Consider the following 14779-nt stretch of genomic DNA (forward strand, 5'->3'; position numbering starts at 1 on the left):
CTGGCAGTCTCCCTCCCCATCCCCATGAAGGGGAACTGTTAAATAAGCCTCTATGGGTTACATACGTCCTGGCTAAAAGAGCCGTTAGCTCTCCCTCAACACTTCTACTGACATGGGGAAACAGTCTCCACATATGATACACGTACGTGTAATGTGTCATGATACTCTTGAACACCAAGAGGCTACAACTCCATGGGTATGTCTGCCCTTAGGATTCCTGCAACTCCAAGAGCATTCTCGACCTTTGGAACTCCAAGAGAATGTTTGATGTCTGGAACTATACGAGGATCTTCGATTCCCCATAATCCCAAGAGCATCTTCGACGCTCCAGAATTCTTAAAAAAAAAAAAAAGATGGTGACTTACCTTTGTTGTGGTTCTTTCTCTTTCCTGGGAATGGAAGACACTCCCACACGACGCACTGCGACATCCTCACGCTCTCCCGCACCACTTCTCGCCGGCCTCCCCCCACCTCCCGCAGCACCACCTGACGTTCCGACGTCCTCATCCCTGCCGCACCCACGTGTACCACATGGGCGCCCTCGCTGTCCAGGCTGGTGGAGGAGGGGCAGCGGCGGGCGGAAGAAGGGGTGGGCGGGGCGTCGTAGTGGTAGGAGGACGCGGAGGATGAGGGCGGTGTGGGCGGGGGCTCGTGGCTGCTTAGTGATGCCCACGATGACGTCCCCACCGGAGAGAGACGCCTGGGAGGGGGCAAGACATGGTATATATACTGAAACACTTCGCATGGTGTCCAGGTGACATATAACCCGCTGATAAATGTTTATACAGTACTGACGCATCTTCTACTTACTCTCCGCTACTTAACCTATGACGACAATAAATATAAAACTGTAAATAACAAAAAGGCACAATACCGTGACTGGAACGATACACAAATAACCCGCACATAGAAGAGAGGAGCTTACGACGACGTTTCGGTCCGACTTGGACCATTTACAAAGTCCAAGTCGGACCGAAACGTCGTCGTAAGCTCTTCTCTTCTATGTGCGGGTTATTTGTGTAATATAAAACTGTAATCTGATGCTTTTTTTTCTAAAATATAAAATTTAAATAAAATCTTAATAAAAACAGACATATAAGCAGTCATTAAGTTGAAAGAGAAAGCGGGAAATAAAAAATATATACAGTAAAGGGGGTAAACAAAAGGAACTTAAACAACACTGCATCAAACCCTAACGAGGGACCTACGTCACCTTATAAATGTTATGGTGATGGAAATACAGACACAAAAGCGTTATAATGGGATCTATTATTAACTACGTTTCGCCCACACAGTGTGATTTATCAAGTCAAGAAAGATCGCATCATGCAGCAGTTGCCTATTTTTCCACGCTATGGTAAAACGGAAACATATCATTAAAACATGAGAAAGGAGGAACACTGCAGCAGGCCTACTGGCCCATACTAGGCAGGTTCTTCATAAACCCAAACCCACTAATAAAAATATCTGCCCAACCTATTTTCAATGCTTCAGTGAGGTTATCAGTCCCACAGCCTGAGGGACTGATAACCTGAAACTCCCCGTTTTCCACCATTCATCTCTGTACTGGACTGAGGAAGCCACTAGTTGGCGAAACGTTTCCACAGTAAAGATACCCAAGTGTTGCACAAGTCTCCCATTCATCAACCTGACGGTTTTCTGAATCATTTATAACGAACAGCAGCTGTTATGGTCCATGACACCATCATTGATGATGACACTACACCATCACTATCATGGTCCATGACACCATCATTGATGATGACACTACACCATCACTATCATGGTCCATGACACCATCATTGATGATGACACTACACCATCACTATCATGGTCCATGACACCATCACTGATGATGACACTACACCATCACTATCATGGTCCATGACACCATCATTGATGATGACACTACACCATCACTATCATGGTCCATGACACCATCATTGATGATGACACTACACCATCACTATCATGGTCCATGACACCATCATTGATGATGACACACTACACCATCACTGTTCTGCACGTCAGTGCCACCTCTCTAACAATATTATTGTTAACTGTAACCCTCACACGTTGAACTTCAGATGCTGAATCATTCATGTGACCTTCAAGGATGAAAGGGGGAATTATTATAATCATGGGGGAGCGCTAAACCCGTAGGATTATACAGCGCATGTAGGGGGTGGGGATGGAAGGTATTCAGGCTCAATTCAGGGAACTGGAGCACAGATCCAATTCCCTAGTTCAAGAGGAAAGATAAGGGGAGAAAAAATGGGGAAAAGGGGAAGGAAAGCAGAAAGGAAAAGGGGAAGGAAAGCAGAAAGGAAAAGGGGAAGGGAAGGGTGAAAGAAAGGGGGAAGGAAAGAGGAAGGAGAGGGGAAATTGGGAAGGGGAAAGGACGTGTGGACTGCTTGATGTCCCCACGTCAAGTGAGTTCTGCTAACCACATGCCTATCATATGTGTATCCTGGAGCACACAAGCTCTTAAACTTCAGCACCAGGTACAATATTGGTGAATGTACACTAAGATACTTATTTAGGAGTTACAGAAAGGAACCTTCAGACATTTGTATACATGTTTAATACCAATTGGTGAGCACGTAACAGAATCTACACGAGGCTAGCCTCGTAAATAAAAGAGCTGAGCTCTGAGAATAGGCTGTCAGAGAGGAAACTCAGTGGGATTATAATGACAGCATACAAGATGCTCCTTCGCACTGACAGGGTAGACAAAGACAGGGTGTTCTGAAGAATTTGGCCTGGATGTGGAGATAAAAAATATCTTGTTTACACTCGGATGAGCTAGAGAGATGTAAGAAAACGTCATCACTGTTAAGGTGGTTGGTGACTGCAATGCGCGGAATGAACGGGTGTTTTACCTACACTATTTCATACATGGGTTCAAGTACAAATATGACAAAATCTATGATATTGTAGACCAGTGGATTATAGTAAACAGGTACAGACCTTTTGACATGAGACTAAAACAAGAGGTGTCCATGGAAAATCAACATGCACATGAACTAATGGGACACATCGAATTTTTTTTGTGTAAGCCTAGTACAAAAAATGAACCTCGTTCCCACACAAGGGGAAATAAGTGAATTTAACTAGACGAGCTCACACACACAAAGGAGGGGGGCTCACACACACACAAATGTAGGTATAGAGATGCTCACAAACAGATGTAGATTCAAAGATGTTTAAAGAAACGATCGAAAGCACGGATGTTCGAAGATAAGCATAGAGAGAAGGATGCTCGAAGGCAGGATGACTTGAAGGCAAACACAGACGTAAACAAGAGAGCAAGATTCTTAAAGACAAAGACACACACACAAGCAGCAAATATAGACACACCACCCAGCACCAAGACTTCTCTCTACTCACCCAACACCAAGACTTCTCTCCACCCACCCACCAAGTACCAAAACCTCTCTCCTAACACCCACCCACCCAGCATCAGGACTCCTCTCCACCCACCCAACACGAAAATCCCTCTCCACCCACCCAACACTAAAACCCCTCACCACCCACCCACCCAAGCACCAAGAACCCTCTTCACCCACCCAGCACCAAGACCCTTCTCCACCCATCCAGCATCAATTACCCCCCTCTCCACCCACCCACCCAGCACCAAGACCCTTCTCCACCCACCCAGCACCAAGACCCCTTTCCACCCACCCACCCACCCACCACCAAAAAACCTCTCTCCACCCATCAGGCACAAAGACCCCCTCTCCACCCACCCACCACCAAGACCCCTCTACACCCACCCAACACCATCGCCACCCAGCAGCAAGACCCCTCTCCACCCACCCAACACCACCGCCACTCAGCACCAAGACCCCTCTCCACCCACCCAACACCACCCATCACTAAGACCCCTCTCCACCCACCCAATACCACCCAGCACCAAGACCCCTCTCCACCCGCCCAACACCAAGACCCCTCTCCACCCACCCAACACCACCCAGCACCAAGACCCCTCTCCACCCACCCAACACCACCCAGCACCAAGACCCCTCTCCACCCGTCCAACACCAAGACCCCTCTCCACCCACCCAACACCACACAGCACCAAGACCCCTCTCCACCCACCCATCACCACCCAGCACCAAGACCCCTCTCCACCCACCCATCACCACACAGCACCAAGACCCCTCTCCACCCATCCATCACCACACAGCACCAAGACCCCTCTCCACCCACCCATCACCACACAGCACCAAGACCCCTCTCCACCCCCCCCTCACCACACAGCACCAAGACCCCTCTCCACCACCCATCACCACACAGCACCAAGACCCCTCTCCACCCACCCATCACCACACAGCACCAAGACCCCTCTCCACCCACCCATCACCACACAGCACCAAGACCCCTCTCCACCCACCCATCACCACACAGCACCAAGACCCCTCTCCACCCACCCATCACCACACAGCACCAAGACCCCTCTCCACCCACCCATCACCACACAGCACCAAGACCCCTCTCCACCCACCCATCACCACACAGCACCAAGACCCCTCTCCACCCACCCATCACCACCCAGCACCAAGACCCCTCTCCACCCACCCATCACCACCCAGCACCAAGACCCCTCTCCACTGCTTGTGTAACTGGTATTCCAAACGAAAAGAGAACAAAATTAGTCCTTAGCTTGCCACAGCCACGTATGTGTCCGCATCAGGAGTGACATGTCCAGTGTTACTGGGCACCTGATGTATATGACACTGCTGGTTAAATGGTTTAGGGCGTCTCGAGTTTTGGCAGATTACGAGGGTGGCGTGTAAAGTTACAGGGTTCGAGTCTCGGCCAGTGCAGTTGGTTTTATATATATATATATATATATATATATATATATATATATATATATATATATATATATATATATATATATATATATATATATATATATATATATATATCGTGCCGAACAAATAGAGCTTGCGATTTTGGCTTAAATAGCAACGCTCTTCTTGCTGAATAAGACAAGCGAAAATTTGTGTATGCAATAATTTCGCAAAAATCATTCTGAACCTAACGAAAAAAATATATTTGACTGTTTGTTTATTATTAAACTTATCAAAAATATATTTAGCTGATTAGGCTAAATTAAATTAAGCTTGTTATAATTAGGTTATGTAAGTTTTCAAAGGTTCTTCTGATACAAAATTATTAATTTTTAAGCTAAATAAAAGAAAAAATACATCTTTAAACGTCTTTCTTTTCAGCGTACCGGCCGTATCCCACCGAGGCAGGGTGGCCCCAAAAAAGAAAAACGAAAGTTTCACTTTTTAACTTTAGTAATGTATACTAGCCCCTTGCTCCCGGAATATTAGTTGCCCCCTACAACACGCATGGCTTACAGAGGAAGAATTGTTCCACTTTCCCATGGAGATAAGAAGGAATAAACAAAAACAAGAACTAGTAAGAAGATAGAAGAGAATCCACAGAAGTGTGTATATATATGCTTATACATGCATGTGTAGTGTGACCTAAGTGTAAGTAGAAGTAGCAAGACGTACCTAAAATCTTGCATGCTTATGAGACAGCAAAAAAGACACTAGCAATCGTGCCATCATGTAAAACAATTACAGCTTCCGTTTTACACTCACTTGACAGGACGGTAGTACCTCCCTGGGTGGTTGCTGTCTACCAACCTACTACCTAGTCCTAGACTCTTTAAACGTATATGATAAAATTTCAGAAACAACTTAATTTTAAATAAATTCTTGATAATTGACCAATTTTTACCTATTCGGCATATTATATATATATATATATATATATATATATATATATATATATATATATATATATATATATATATATGTGTGTGTGTGTGTGTCCAGATAGGCTATTGTAAAAAGCGGGGTCCCTCAAGAATCTCTCACCAATCCTAGTCTTCGTGTGCCGAAATGTCCAGCCAGAACGGACGGAAGCATATTTATTAATTCTCTAAGTTAATGTGAAAATATAGAGGCGACCAAAACACACGGAGGAAGCCTGCGAAAAAAAAAAACCTACAAGTTGATGTAGAAAGGATGTAGGAGCAGTAACAAAAATAGTTGTCGGAATTCAATCCCAGAAAATGAAAATTAACGAAGCTGGTGAAGGTGATGGCAATAGAGCAGTCACGATACATCACAAGGGAGACTTACAACCCATAGTATAAAGTAAGGAAACTCATCTTTGTGTAAACATCACAACCAACCTATTCCCAAAGACACACAAACTGAATGACCCGCAAACACGACGAAGTAATTACATGCAAATACACAGAAACACGTTGAAATGCTGGCAAAAACTCGCACGTAAATGCAGACAAGGTAGGTAAGGGTGACTACCAGACAAAGGTACACAACGACGTTCACCTACTACCCCTGGGGCAAGCTCAAGGACCAGCCCAGCAGCACAAGGTTGTTGGTAGCGGAGACTAGACAAGAGTTACAACTACGCCCACCTGCTACCCGTGGGGCCTACCCAGTACCGCCCACATGCCACCCCTGGGGCCGACCAAGCATCACACACACTATTTTATAAATACCGCCAGACGATGTACCGCCCCACTTACCTAAATTACCACAGTGCTACGGAGGGAGAGAGAGAGAGAGAGAGAGAGAGAGAGAGAGAGAGAGAGAGAGAGAGAGAGAGAGAGAGAGAGAGAGAGAGAGAGAGAGAGAGAGAGAGAGAGAGAGAGAGAGAGAGAGAGAGAGAGAGAGAGAGGAGCAAGACAACTCACCTCTCGCCTGGACTCAGCCTTGATAGATGTCTTCTCAGCAGAGCCATCAACACAATAAAAATACTACATGGTTATAACTATGACCATTATTTTAAAAGAGGTGGACCGGTACAAAAAAAAATCTATACAAAACCTAATGTTTGTGTAATTATGAGGAATGAAATACAAGACACATTTACAATGACCCTAACAACAATTCAGTTAATGCTCTCCTGTCCCAAGATAACTAACCCGAGAAACAATAACCTAACCTGATAAAACAGAAAGAGAGAGAGAGAGAGAGAGAGAGAGAGAGAGAGAGAGAGAGAGAGAGAGAGAGAGAGAGAGAGAGAGAGAGAGAGAGAGACAGACAGACAGACAGACAGACAGAGACAGACAGAGCGGTGATTGATCACTGGCTGTTTTCAAAAGATGAACTTTGTTACTGTGACTGTTTACAGCAGTTTTACTATCTTGCAGTGACTGTTTACAACAATTTTACTATCTTGCAGTGACTGTTTACAGCAATTTTACTATCTTGCAGTGACTGTTTACAGCAATTTTACTATCTTGCAGTGACTGTTTACAACAATTTTACTATCTTGCAGTGACTGTTTACAGCAGTTTTACTATTTTGCAGTGACTGTTTACAACAATTTTACTATCTTGCAGTGACTGTTTACAGCAGTTTTACTATCTTGCAGTGACTGTTTACAGCAATTTTACTATCTTGCAGTGACTGTTCACAGCAATTTTACTATCTTGCAGTGACTGTTTACAGCAGTTTTACTATCTTGCAGTGACTGTTTACAGCAGTTTTACTATCTTGCAGTGACTGTTTACAACAATTTTACTATCTTGCAGTGAATGTTTACAGCAATTTTACTATCTTGCAGTGACTGTTTACAGCAGTTTTACTATCTTGCAGTGACTGTTTACAACAATTTTACTATCTTGCAGTGACTGTTTACAGCAGTTTTACTATCTTGCAGTGACTGTTTACAACAATTTTACTATCTTGCAGTGACTGTTTACAGCAGTTTTACTATCTTGCAGTGACTGTTTACAACAATTTTACTATCTTGCAGTGACTGTTTACAGCAGTTTTACTATCTTGCAGTGACTGTTTACAACAATTTTACTATCTTGCAGTGACTGTTTACAGCAGTTTTACTATCTTGCAGTGACTGTTTACAACAATTTTACTATCTTGCAGTGACTGTTTACAGCAGTTTTACTATCTTGCAGTGACTGTTTACAACAATTTTACTATCTTGCAGTGACTGTTTACAGCAGTTTTACTATCTTGCAGTGACTGTTTACAACAATTTTACTATCTTGCAGTGACTGTTTACAGCAGTTTTACTATCTTGCAGTGACTGTTTACAACAATTTTACTATCTTGCAGTGACTGTTTACAGCAGTTTTACTATCTTGCAGTGACTGTTTACAACAATTTTACTATCTTGCAGTGACTGTTTACAGCAGTTTTACTATCTTGCAGTGACTGTTTACAACAATTTTACTATCTTGCAGTGACTGTTTACAGCAGTTTTACTATCTTGCAGTGACTGTTTACAACAATTTTACTATCTTGCAGTGACTGTTTACAGCAGTTTTACTATCTTGCAGTGACTGTTTACAACAATTTTACTATCTTGCAGTGACTGTTTACAACAATTTTACTATCTTGCAGTGACTGTTTACAAGAGATGATCTACTCTGGCGCTGTGACTACATATAAGTGCCGCGGTGTAAGTTCTCTCCAGACAGTTGTGAATCTAGTAATTTCATCATTTACATTTAATATTGCAGCTGTATTTTTAAGACCTTCAACTCGGGCTTGTTTTACGTTATCAAAAAATTCATACGTTTCTAAAAAAAAAAAAAAACCTGAAGGGAGGTTCCTGGACGCTGTCGAGGGGCTCTTGATCTAGGAAATTGGATCTGTGCCCCAGTTCCCTGAATTAAGCCTGAATGCCTTCCGTCGTTCCCCCCACATGCGCTGAGTAATCCCTACGGCCTTAGCGCTCCCTCATGATAACATGATAATCTAAAAAAAAACACTATAAAGATAGTAAGATTATCTTATTGTTACACCAGCTTAGATTTCGTGAAATTCCCAACAGATTTCTTTAAAATCCAGCTTGAAAATCTCTTGCACTAGATTTATTTAAACGAAGCGCTAAACCCGTGAGTCATCGTAAACCCCTGTAGTTATTATAAAGGGTGTGAAGACCCCAATGGAAATACGTCACTTTGTCTAACATTTTGGGTTATCCTAACTAAACCTAATGAAACACCACTGCAACCCACTGACACAGCTAACAAGATAAACGACTTTGGGTTATCCTAAGTAATCTACACAACGGCTTCTATGTATGATAATGTATATAACTGTATTTGTGTGTAGCTGAATAAACTTACCTGTGTGATGGTGGAGAGTGTAGAGGATCTGGGGGAGGAGAGGCAGCCTTCCTGGGGAGGACTGGGGTTAAGCTGCCCTCCCTCAGCGTGTCCTGAGAGGAGCGTCGGCTGAGGAGAGGAGAGGCCTGCCAGGCAGCCCGTGTCTTCTCCTTCAGTCTCCTCAGGCTGCTGGGCGTGGAGGGCGGCTCTCCCACGCTCACGCCCACCGCCCGCCGCTGCAGTACGGGCGTCTGGATGCCCACAGAGCGGGTCTTGGGCACCGGGGAGGATGGTGGGGGTGTGCCAGGTAGGGTGTCTGGGGACGACGTTAACGAGCGCTCCACTTTACTGCGAGATCGTCGCCGAGGAAATGGTGAGAGAGCGTACTGCAGGAAGGACGCCATGACTGTAATGGGGGTTACCAGCTGTAATAGTGGTCACCAGCTCTGATGGTGGTCACCAGCTTTGATGGTCACCAGCTGTTTCGGAGACTGTTTCCAGGTCACTATTTTCTCTCACTTTGTAAAACGTCACGTCATCTGTTATTCATATCATCACTAACGAGTCATTACCTTCAGGGTGATGACCACACTGCTGTAACCTAGGCCACACGACACCTGTGACAAGTGTCACTTGCAGCGACACCACGCAAGTGTACCTGAACAATACTTGACACAGTGTGCAATCTTGCTGAACACAATAAGGGGAATTACCAACAGACCCCTAGTTGTCTTCAAGAGGGAGATTTACTGATACCTATACACGATCAGCCGGACTGTGGTTCGTACGTTGGACTACGTGCGGCCAGCAGCAACAGCCTGGTTGATCAGACCCTGATCCACCAGGAGGCCTAGTCAAAGGTCTGGGTCGCAGGGCGGTGATCCCCCGGAACACCCTCCAGGTATACTCCAGGTAGACACAGCACTGGTGTGCTGTCCCAACCCAGGCGTCAAGTTGCTCCACACCAGGCGTCAAGTTGCTCCCCCACCAGGCGTCAAATTGCTCCCCCACCAAGCGTCAAGTTGCTCCACACCAAGCGTCAAGTTGCTCCACACCAGACGTCAAGTTGCTCCACACCAAGCGTCAAGTTGCTCCACACCAAGCGTCAAGTTGCTCCACACCAGACGTCAAGTTGCTCCACACCAAGCGTCAAGTTGCTCCACACCAAGCATCAAGTTGCTTCCCACCAGACGTCAAGTTGCTCCCCACCAGACGTCAAGTTGCTCCCCACCAGACGTCAAGTTGCTCCACACCAGGCGTCAAGTTGCTCCACACCAAGCGTCAAGTTGCTCCACACCAGACGTCAAGTTGCTCCACACCAAGCGTCAAGTTGCTCCCCCACCAAGCGTCAAGTTGCTCCCCCACCAGACGTCAAGTTGCTCCCCCACCAAGAGTCAAGTTGCTCCCCACCAGACGTCAAGTTGCTCCACACCAAGCGTCAAGTTGCTCCACACCAGACGTCAAGTTGCTCCCCACCAAGCGTCAAGTTGCTCCACACCAAGCGTCAAGTTGCTCCCCCACCAAGCATCAAGTTGCTCCACACCAAGCGTCAAGTTGCTTCACACCAGACGTCAAGCTGCTCCACACCAAGCGTCAAGTTGCTCCACACCAAGGCTTGTCAAGTTGCTCCACACCAGGCGTCAAGTTGCTCCACACCAAGCGTCAAGTTGCTCCACACCAAGCATCAAGTTGCTCTACACAAGGCGTCAAGTTGCTCCACACCAAGCGTCAAGTTGCTCCACACCAGGCGTCAAGTTGCTCCACACCAGGCGTCAAGTTGCTCCACACCAGGCGTCAAGTTGCTCCACACCAGGCGTCAAGTTGCTCCACACCAGGCGTCAAGTTGCTCCACACCAGGCGTCAAGTTGCTCCACACCAGGCGTCAAGTTGCTCCACACCAGGCGTCAAGTTGCTCCACACCAGGCGTCAAGTTGCTCCACACCAGCTCTGAAAAGAAAAATCTCTATTTCAGTACACACAAAATTGTCCTATTCCTCACCACGGCACATGACCCCCCCCCCCCCACAACAACAACAACAAAACACTAGTTACTTGCATCCTAAATCTCTCTCCAGAAAGGTATACCTGGAGAGGGTTCCGAGGGAGGTCATCGCACCCGCGGCCCGGTCTGTGACCAGGTCTCGTGCACATGATAATTTCTGGAGGATTCACTGCGATGTAACACGTGACCCCAATTTGCAAAGTGCAACGACCACCGTTTCTCTCCACCTCGAAAACTAAGTCTGGATAACCAGAGTATCTCCTGAATCCTTTCACGGATATTACCATGCTCACGAACACAACCATAACATATCCCTTACAGAAAGACCACTTTCCTTTGTTGCTTGAGTCAAATTTACGTCAAGAGTCAATTATATCTGTCAAGAGTCAATTATATGTGTCAAGACTCAATTATATCTGTCAAGAGTCGATTATATGTGTCAAGAATCAATTATATATGTCAAGAGTCGATTATATCTGTCAAGAGTCAATTTTATCTGTCAAGAGTCAATTATATCTGTCAAGAGTCAATTGTATCTGTCAAGTGTCAATTATATCTGTCAAGAGTCAAATATATGTTTAAAATGAATTGTAAACACGGTGAAGAACAAACCTTGCTCAGAACACTATTTTGTTCAGTGTGGAGCTTGATCAAGTCACGTGTACAGTGCTCGGTTGGTGACGCACTCAGCTCATCATTCATCGAGTGTCCGTGTTTCGATCATCGGTACGGGTAGAAACGTTAGGACCTGTTACCTTAAGATACCTGCTGTCCCTGTTCACCTATTAGTAAAATAGGTACCCGGGTGTTAGTCGACTGGTGTGAGTCGCATCTTGGGGACAAAACTGACCTAATTTGCCCGAAATAATCTGCATAACAAGGGGCTTTCTATATAGTAGTATGTCACTGATGTCAGCTAGGATTGTATATGTTGTACATGTACTTGTAAAAATAAATTATTATTATCATATTATTATTATTATTATTATTATTATTATTATTATTAAAGTGCAGCGTTAGTGCTTTCTTCGATATAGCGTCGATAGTAAACCATTTAAAGCCACCAGTTATCTTAATGCTATTCCAATGGGACAGATTCCTTCAAATGGTTGAGGACTGCATCTGAAAATTGACTCGTCCCGGCACAACATTACTGTTGAATAATTTTTGCATTTAATCCTTGGACTGTTTGTCCAACATGAGGAATTGTGGTGGGAGCCGACGAGCACTACCTATCAGCGGCGGACAAAGGAAAGTTTTACCGGTAAATCTTAATTGTGCGTGAAGATTTCATATTGAAAATTGGGTCTCTGTTGGGTTTGAAACCCATCGACTGAATGACAGTCATTAAGGTTACACATCACCTGCAATCAAGAGTCAATAAAACTTCAGGTCTTGGCTTCTCAGTGTATATACAGGCAGATCAATTCCCGGTTTATACTCTTTGAGATACGCACCTCACAGAATAGGTGTGTAATTTTACATTATAAAGAGTGCATATATATATATATATATATATATATATATATATATATATTTATGTATATATATATATATATATATATATATATATATATATATATATATATTTATGTATATTTATATATTTATATATATATATATATATATATTTATATATATTTCTATATTTATATATATTTATATATATTTATATATATATATATATATATATATATATATATATATATATGTATATATGTATATATATATATATATATATATATGGGAGGAGGCAGCCAGCGTGCGTGCGTGTTGCAATCCGCGTTCAGTAGTTATTTTAGGTGTGAGTGTTGCCCAAAATAATCTTGTATCTTCTCCAGCCAACGTTTATGGGCCCTTAACCGCTTGTTGACGCTGGCACCCGCGTGTGTACCAGCGGTGGTAGTGCTGCCTGAGTACCGCCCGAGAAGGCGGCCATAGGAAGATAAGGAAGAGGATATAGGAGGAAAAGAAGGATTGAACGCATTCACGTGCAACAGTAAACAGGAAAGTGCGTTCAGAAGTGACACAGTTAACAAGAGAGTGCGTTCAGAATCGACGACGTTAACATAGAAGTGCGTTCAGAAGCGACGAAGTTAACAGGGAAGTGCGTTCAGAATTGACACAGTAAACAAGTGAGTGCGTTCAGAATTGATACAGTAAATAGGAATGTGTGTTCAGAACTGACACAGTAAACAGGAGAGTGCGTGCAGAAGTGCAACAGGAAACAAGAGAAGCAACTACAGTTGACAGGAGGGACGGGACAAGCAGGCTGTTTAGCAGGTTAGCCTGCTCACGGAACCAGCAGGATAGTGTTTCACTAAAGCTACCGCCACCACCACCACCACTACTACTACCATCACCACCATCTTTCATTAAAGCTACCATCACCATCACCACCACCACCACCATGACCACTATTACTACCACCATCTTTCATTAAATCCATCCTTACCACCGCCAGTGATGATCCTCTTTACGTCACTTGTTCTCTTAAGGATGGAATCCTGCTGTACATTTAATGGCCTCATTCAAGGCAAGCGAAATTACAGATCAGGAGAATATAGAGAACTTTCACCGCACACATAAGTACAGCCCAGCACCTCAATTACTGGTACCATTGAAGTCCTTTGACCTGTACTCCTTGGAAAGAGGCGACAAAGATACATCATAATATACACCTGGAAAATCCCCCAGGGACTAGCCTCAAATCTGCACAGAAATCACTCTCTACGAAAACAAAAGACTCGGCAGGCGGTGCCCCCACTGAAAAGCAGTGGTGTCGTGAGTACACTAAGAGATAAAACAATAAGTGTCCGTTGCCCAAGACTGTTCAGCTGCCTAACAGCATACATAAGGGAAATTACCAATAGACCCCAGGCTGTCTTCAAAAGGGAGCTGGACAGATACCTAAAGTCAGTACCTGACCAGCCGGCCTGCGGTTCGTATAGTGGACTGCGTGCAGCCGGCAGTAACAGCATGAAGCTTGGTCATGGACCGGGCTGCAGGGGCGTTGACTCCGGAACACCCTTCAGGTATATACACAAAATTTACCTTATCAATATTTTAGGGATTAAAGAATTCTTGAACGGTGGTGAACAGGTTACCTGCAGCCTTAATGATTCACGTGTAGTCGACAGGTGTCAAGCCCAATTAACCACCTAACCAACTTAGAGCCTAACGGGTCAAGATGCGACCAGCGAGCGGAGACTTGAACGGCTCGCACAGTGCTATACCGACCTCAAATTTTCGCAGATTTACAGGAAATTCACAGTGTACGTATTGTTTCATTAAGGTATATATTTAATATCTCAGTGATTTTGAGATCATGGCCCCAGCGGCCCAGCCTCAGACCAGGCCTTGTAAACTGAACAGGAAATACCACATTAATATGAACTGCTAAGAATCACATAGACAAATAAAGTTCTGAGTTTAATTAGAGTAATTCGAACTTTGCAAGATTTTTTCTGTAATCTTACATGTTTATAGTAAGAACATGAAAGTTTGAATCCCCGTCTATTCTTCTGTTTATTCACTGACAATCGCTCAATACGACTCAAGTTAACAGACTATATATTGAAGGGTGTGAGAATAGATGTACACATATACTATGAAAGCTTTAGGAAAAGTGGGAAGGGAGA

At 44.3% G+C, this 14779-nt stretch overlaps 1 protein-coding gene across 1 annotated transcript in view; it reads right to left on the minus strand.

Moving 5' to 3' along the window:
- Positions 1 to 14779, minus strand: part of LOC138853167 (uncharacterized) — a 673459-nt gene that overhangs the window by 637821 nt on the left and 20859 nt on the right. The window contains exons 2-3 of the mRNA XM_070088251.1: positions 9158 to 11083; positions 366 to 700 (exon numbers count right to left, since the gene is read on the minus strand). Of these exons, the coding sequence (XP_069944352.1) occupies positions 366 to 700; positions 9158 to 9540 (718 nt within the window). The 5' untranslated portion in view covers positions 9541 to 11083. The remainder of the gene's footprint in view (positions 1 to 365; positions 701 to 9157; positions 11084 to 14779) is intronic.

Source organism: Cherax quadricarinatus, chromosome 24 (genome assembly GCF_038502225.1).
Source record: "Cherax quadricarinatus isolate ZL_2023a chromosome 24, ASM3850222v1, whole genome shotgun sequence".
Taxonomy (NCBI): Eukaryota; Metazoa; Arthropoda; class Malacostraca; order Decapoda; family Parastacidae; genus Cherax; species Cherax quadricarinatus.